Here is a 7,031-nt window from a genome sequence, read left to right as displayed (position 1 = left end):
TTTTCTTTTGTTCCACTGCTAGGAGACGCTATTTCTACAGCGAAACCATGTGTGGGGGGCACGGCTCAATTGGAAAACCCCAAAGTGCCTTTTTTTTTTTTTAGCCCACTTTGGCCATTCCGCCTGCGGCGCTTTACGTGCATGGAAGTGCTCGGCCAGTGTGCGGCGTGCTACGCGATGAGAAGCAGGGAGAAGGGGGGTTGGCACGACGAAGAAGGATGCAGTGAAGTGGCGAACGGCGAAGCAGCGCAGGACGAAGCGCCGAACGACGAAGTAGCAAACGGCGAAGCAGCGAACGGCGAAGCAGCGAACGGCGAAGCGGCGAAACGATCGGTATACAAATTTCACCATAAACCCAACCCCCTCGCTCTGCGTTTCCCCTGTCTTGAACCATTTTTTCTGCTCCAATCGAAGGACGCCCACTAGCTTGAATGACAACAGCTTTGGCACAGCGGAACAACTGAATTCCCATTTCCAGCATTTGTCACGTGGAGAAAGGGGGCGCCGTGAACTCTATCTCTCGCTGCTCTAACCGATAAACCAGCAAAATGAAAAGGATGCACATGCACCTACTGCTGCTGCTACTGCTGCTATGGCTGTCCCTTTGTGTGGAAAGCATCAGGAAAACCCAAGACACAAAAAAGAAAAATAGCTTAATCAAAACAGCCAAGAAAAAAGTAGTTCGATTTACCCGCAGATATAAAAAGTCATACAAATTGAAGGAAGTAGATGTACTCGGTAGGTACGAAGTCAAAGCTTACTTCTTCTTCGATGACTCGTTCGAAAAAAGATTTAAATGGAATTTATATTACAAATTTTGCAAAAGCAGTACCCCTAGCATCTGTAATTATGTAAAGTTACGAAAGCAGTTCGAAAAATGGTACGATGACAAAAATTTTTCGATAAAAAAATACATGTCTGATGTGAATTTAGTTTATAATCAGTTTTACAGTAAGTATTCTATATTGCAATTCGACATAAGCTTGGAGGCTAACAACGTTTTAAAAATTTCAAAAGTACCTAACTTGTCTGATATATTAATGGAATCATTGACCAATTTGATTAGTCGAAAGAAGCTGAAACCTCCATCGGATGTTCCTTCTTGGCGTCTGTCCTTTAACTACATCACAGGGGTGAAGAAGCTCGTTGTCAAGGCCCCCTCACAGGTTCCAGGAATGAATTTTTACTTTTTCTTCGTTATCCCGGCTTATAAATATTGTACGTTTTGAGCGGTCACCAGGGCGTTCCCCTGAACGTCATACTTTATTTAACCTTATTTTATTTTGCAACTACACATGGTTGATCTGCTCTCTGCTTGTTATGCCAACTGGAGGGCACTCCCTTGTGTTGTATTGTTCATCTCCCTTTTTACTTCTCCTTTTCATTTTTACCCCTTTTGCAGATTATTCAAATTTGTTTACCAGCATCGGAGATATTTATTTCAAATACGAGTGGGGAATTAATAAATACAAAGTTGGGTACTTCACCATGGAGTCGATGTAAGGACGAGGGGGGTTATTTTATCTGATGTGTGTTCTGTGATTTGGGGGATGCACGGGAAAAGGGGTGCATGTGTGTGTGGGGGTGGGGGGTGAGTTACTCCCTCTGCATTTGTCTATCCTCGTGTGGAACGCCTTCCCTCTGCATTTGTCTACCCTCTGCATTTGTCCACCCTCGTGTGGAACGCCTTCCCCCCAATGCTGTGCTGACCATTTGCTCATTCTTATCACCTTCTTCCCTTTGCGCCATTTGCGCGTTGGGCTTCACACAGAAAGTAGGAACAGGGTGAAAGGGGATTGTCCCATTCTGTAGAAGGCTGTCCCATTTTGTGGAGGACCGTCCCATTTTGTAGAAGACTGTCCCAAGGATATACCCTTAAGATTATCTTCTTGAGGTGCACGCGAAGGGGAGGTTGTTCTTTGGGGGGGACATCATCCTTTCCTTCTGAACAGAGAGTTAAGCGAAAGGTTGAGAAGCAAACAGGACGAGAGTAAACAAAAACGTGTTATGTGAGTACTTCAAAACTGGACAAGAGACGTGACCCTAATTTTATGCACAGCAAATTATCGTGCCTCTCCGGGGTTGCCCCAATGCAGTGTACTTGCGCACGGAAGTACACCACCTCCGTGTCCCGCTTCATTTGCCCAATCCACAATTGTCATTTTTTTTTTTTTTTTTTTTTTTTTTTCCCATCACTTTATGTTAACTGTTTGTTAGCTCACTGATTTACCTCCCTTTTACGCATCTGTTTCATTGCAATACGTGAAGGGGGATGGAGGTATGTACTTCCCTCCACGCACACATAGGGATAATTCGATTCAGCATTTTTTCTCCACTGCTCACATTTCACTTTTTACCTGTTTGCACATTACGTGAAGAATTTACATGAATCGTAAATTTTGGATTTAATTTTTTGGCTTTTTTGCTTACTTCAAATGGCGTGAGTTTATCTGTGTGAATAAGCACAAGGGAGAGCGTCGCGCTGTGTCGTTTTTTTATATTTTTTTTCAGCGGATGGTGCAATAATCCGCTTGGCGCTGTAATCCCTTTGGCGCAACAACCCGCTTGGCGCAATAACCCGCTTGGCGCAATCTCCGTCGTTTCCCCGTTTTATTTTCCCCCTCATTTTGGTAGCACTGCGCTGAACCCGCTCCGCACTGCCCATCCAGCAACTCCCACCTGTTAATCCTTTCGCTTAATTAAACGTATTAGTACCCATTTTATGCGAATCGATTTCTACATGGAAGGATTCCCCTCAGGAAAGGTACGAGGTGATCGATCACGTACAGAGAGAGGTGCAACGGCTGAGGCGCTCCATTGAATTAGCCGGAAATTTGATCTTTCCTCTCCGTTCACATGAAAAGGGGTGGTAATTGGGTGAAACTGTTTGGACCACTTTTGAAATGGGATTCTCCAACGATTAGTGCAGAATGAAGAGAGCACGAAGGGGGGGCGTTTTTTTTTTGTTATTTTTGTTACTTTTGTTATATTTGCTATATTTGTTATTTTTGTGACAAATGAGCCCCTTCACAGTTGTGGCATTTGAGTTTCTTATCATTGTCACATTTTATTTTCTCCAAAATGGGAGTATAAAATTTGGCCACGCGTGGTGTGTGAAGAATGCATCCTTAGGGAAGGGGAAGGTGAACGGCAAAGGTAGAAATGTGTTTGGCGCAGGCAGACGGTGTTATCTCACCGCAGGAGGAGGCATCTCCTTGGGGGGGAGAACCTACCGGCCAGAAAGGAACATTCGCCATGCGTGCGGAGTGAAAAGGGGAAATGCGGTTGGTGTGGGGGCGGTCGAAGAGGAAGAAGTTCAAGGGGGGGATCCCACCAATAGGGCAGAAGCACCCAGCAGCATGGCGGAAGCACCCACCAATAGGGCAGAAGCACCCAGCAGCATGGCGGAAGCACCCCCCCGGAAGCGCAAGAAAACGAAGAGAGAAATAAAAAAGGACGAGTATGGAATCCCGGAGGAAAGGCTAAACATAACAAGGCAAATAAACAGCAAAATAAAGTCCAAGTACAAATTCTGCAGAGTAAAGACATATAACGAAACAATAAATATAAATTACAAGAAAAAAAAAATTTTAAGCATTCATGAAGGGAAACTTAAGAACAGAAGGATATACTCACCTGACACTTACACCAGGCCAATGATGAGTAAGGTGAAGGAATCTCTGTTTAGCATATTATCCCACTTGGGAATATTCAGTAACTCCACCATAAACGTCTTAGACGTGTTCAGTGGGAGTGGGAACCTGGGTATCGAGTGCATTTCGAGAGACATACCTCACGTGACCTTTGTAGACTTATCACTCAATAGCTGCAAAACTATTTACGAAAATTTAAAACTATGCAACATTAACTATTCGTACAATCAAATAATAAGGGCAGATGCTATGGAGTTGTTAAAGTGCCCTTTGAAGTTTCATATGGGACAGAAATTTCACTTAGCTTTTTTCACTCCACCGTATGAACAAATTGTGTACAGTGAGTTGATACAAAATATTTCCAACAGTGAGCTGTTCCACCCTGACTGTCTTGTCTTTATTGAATATCCGAAAGAGATTGAAATGCTGCCACAGAGGGTATACAATATGATAGGGTTAAGGAATAGGAAATTTGGAAGAACCTACTTTGCGTTGTACGTTCTGAACAGTTCAGGTAAATATCTTTTTGCTGAAAGGAGGGATGAATTTTACCCTCTCCATTATAACCGTAAACAGCGTAGGCAGGAGAAGTATCTTTAGTACGTGGAAAAAAAAAAAGGAAGGGATGACCCTTAGGGGTAAGCGGAATGAGGTGGGTGGAGTTAGTCTAGCATCGCAGTTATGTGACCACAAAATGGCGATTTTTTTTTTTTTTTGTTCCTATTTTGTTTTCCCCTTTTTGATACTTATTTTTCGAGTTGGTACGTTACCTTGGTTCTACCCCCTCAAAGAGTAGTGGAGAAGTGGACTACATGTGAAGACGCAAATGTGGAGGGGCACAGAGATACACAAAATGTGGATTCGCGTGAAGAGCGCTACTCACCGTGGATGACTCACAAATGCATTATATAATTGTTGTGCAAAAAATTGTAAATGACGTGGTTGCTCGAGTTGCATTCTTCAGGAGGAATGGCTCTTTCGCTGCTGCAGGCGATTTTGCGCAAAATGTTCATCAGGAGGACAAACAGGAATTGCTGCTTATCGATCGTTAGGGTGGTGTGGTCTCCCGAAAAAAGGGTTAGCAGCTTTTGGACAATGTCATTCGTTTGAATGATTTTAAAATAATTTGTGCAGGAGTTTGCGGTGGAGTTTGCGGTGGTGTTTGCTGAGGTATTTGCTGAGGCATTTGCTGAGGCACTTGCGGAGGATTTGCCCCCGTTGATGCCCCTCTCCTGGATGTTGGCCCCACTTTTGCGCAAGAAGCTGTTGAGTATATTCAGCGTTTTCTTATTACTGAAGCTTTTGCTGTGTATATTTTCTGTAATTAATTTATAGTAGCGATTGCCTTCGTCCTTAAGCATTGCGTCATTTAAATTTTGGACATGCTTCAGCAAAACATATGTGTTGTTAACTGTGTCGATTTGTTTTTTTATCACTTTTTTTTCTTCATCATCATCTATGCTTTGCTTTCTTATGAGTATTTCGTTCAGCTTTCCGTTTAGCTGTTCCATTTTCTGGCACATTATTATGTGTTTATTTCTGTTCTTTAACAGCTGGTTTTTCTTCAGCTCCACGTCCTTCAGGGACTTTTCCTTTGTCTCTTCATATTTGCGTATATTTTCTCCGATGTTCGCGATCCGCTTGTCGATTATCTTTTTTTCCAGTAGCAGGTTGTTGTACTGCTCAGATATTTTCTTCAGCTTTGTCAGGAAGTCCTCCATGTTGGAGTGCCACGGGGGGGAGAAGTGTAGCTCAGGACTCTCTTTGCCTGTGTTACACCTGTATGGCGCTCACCCTTATTACTGTAAATTTAAAGAGGGTGAACAAGTCTGATAGAGCGAGAGATGGACAAATTGGAAGTTTCTCTGTCGCCCGTTTGGCTAGTTACGCCGCCGCAGCAGTGCTCGCGGTTAATGTGTGCAAGCAGCGGAAAAGAAAAAGGGGCAGCAAAAGGGGGAGCGGCTAGAAGGGGGGAATACAACTGTGGCAGCTAAGCACAGCGCGGAAGCGGTCTCGCATTTACAAGAAATTTTATTTCGCTATGTTTTATGTACCATCCGATTTGGTAACTGTGCGGAGCATTAAATGGGACAAATGTGCATTTACTTAAAAAATTTTTTTTTTTTCAAAAAAGAAAGGAAGCCAATTAGCCATTTCGGTTTGGCTCCAAGGGGGCATTATTACTAATGGATAATTGAAGCAGTTTATCTAAACATTTGCAAAATTTTTGTGTCTACACAGAGTGGAAAGAGGAACAACATCGTACCTAGTAGATTTACCTCGCTTTTCCTTATTTGTAACTATAATTGAAATGAAAAGCATAGTGCGTAAAAACGCAGCTACGATATGTGGAGCTTACGAATTGGCAATCCTGCGCTCCGTCCACTTGCAAACTCGGAGATGCATGGTGTGGAGTCGTAGGAAACAGCGCGTATGTTCACACATGGGCACATTCAAGAGGGATAAGCTTGATGTGTGTGTAACAGGTACATACGTTTAAAAATTCTTGGTCTTTAAATTTTACTTAAAAAGGGGTAAAAAAAACAAACAGCGCACTTACCTATTGGGTAGGCACGAGGATACACGCAGGGGGCGCCCCCATGTGCCACAGCAACTTTTACGCTGTAGTGCAAATGGGGCGCGGTAGCGCACATTCAGACATTCGCCTTAAAGAGAGGGGGGTGAAAAAAAAAAAAAAACATACATGCATACATACATGCATACATACATACGTGCATATACATGCACATGTAGATGTGCGCGCCCCTTTTCTGCTAACTTTGGATGCAGATTTGCGCGTGCAAGCATGCTGGAGGAGCGAATGGGGAGCAAGCAACAACGCACACACAAAAACAAGGAGCAACGTGACGAATGGAAGGGCCGGTAAAAGCTTAGGTGAAATGCATTAAAGAGGGGCTGGGGATTTTTCAAAATGTGCAGAATAACGCTATTTTGGCTCTTCCTTTAATTGAAAAACGCACGAATTTGTTAATTCGGAGGGTAAATGGGAAAAATGAAAAAATAAAAATAAAAAAGTAAAAATAAAAAAGTAAAAATAAAAAAATAAAAATAAAATAAAAAAAGCACACAACCCCAGCATTGCTTAATTAGTCCATTTGTAAAAACTCCCGCCTGAAACGGGTATCTACGCCAGGTCGCTCAAATGGATGCACAATTTTACGAGCAAACGCGCTGGGTCTAATCTGGGGATCTGCCTGAACTTTGCACCATAGATGAAGAAGCAGAAGGGTGTGTGTGAGTGTGGATACACCCGTATGACACTCGACTCATGTTCGGATAGAATAAAGTCCCCATCAGATGATTACTCCTTTTTCGGAGGGGGGGTTATATATTTAAAAGCTAAAGCAGCAATGGCAG

At 43.1% G+C, this 7,031-nt stretch overlaps 3 protein-coding genes across 3 annotated transcripts; 2 read left to right on the top strand and 1 right to left on the bottom strand.

Annotated features, from left to right (window-relative positions):
* Positions 1-548: 548 nt before the first annotated feature.
* PCYB_121310 (hypothetical protein) lies at positions 549-1,503 on the top strand (the record flags this gene model as incomplete). The annotated part of the gene is made up of 2 exons (XM_004223462.1): positions 549-1,218; positions 1,403-1,503. 2 exons carry the CDS (start codon positions 549-551, stop codon positions 1,501-1,503), a joined length of 771 nt encoding a protein of 256 aa, XP_004223510.1.
* A 1,514-nt stretch (positions 1,504-3,017) lies between these two features.
* On the top strand, positions 3,018-4,253 carry PCYB_121300 (methylase; the record flags this gene model as incomplete). The annotated part of the gene is made up of 2 exons (XM_004223461.1): positions 3,018-3,259; positions 3,596-4,253. 2 exons carry the CDS (start codon positions 3,018-3,020, stop codon positions 4,251-4,253), a joined length of 900 nt encoding a protein of 299 aa, XP_004223509.1.
* Positions 4,254-4,591: 338 nt separating this feature from the next.
* PCYB_121290 (hypothetical protein) lies at positions 4,592-5,374 on the bottom strand (the record flags this gene model as incomplete). The annotated part of the gene is made up of 1 exon (XM_004223460.1): positions 4,592-5,374. A coding segment is annotated over one exon (783 nt), but the record flags the coding sequence as incomplete, so codon positions are not given.
* Positions 5,375-7,031: the final 1,657 nt, after the last annotated feature.

Source organism: Plasmodium cynomolgi, chromosome 12 (genome assembly GCF_000321355.1).
Source record: "Plasmodium cynomolgi strain B DNA, chromosome 12, whole genome shotgun sequence".
NCBI lineage: Eukaryota > Apicomplexa > Aconoidasida > Haemosporida > Plasmodiidae > Plasmodium > Plasmodium cynomolgi.
This window is presented reverse-complemented; position numbering and strand designations above follow the sequence as displayed.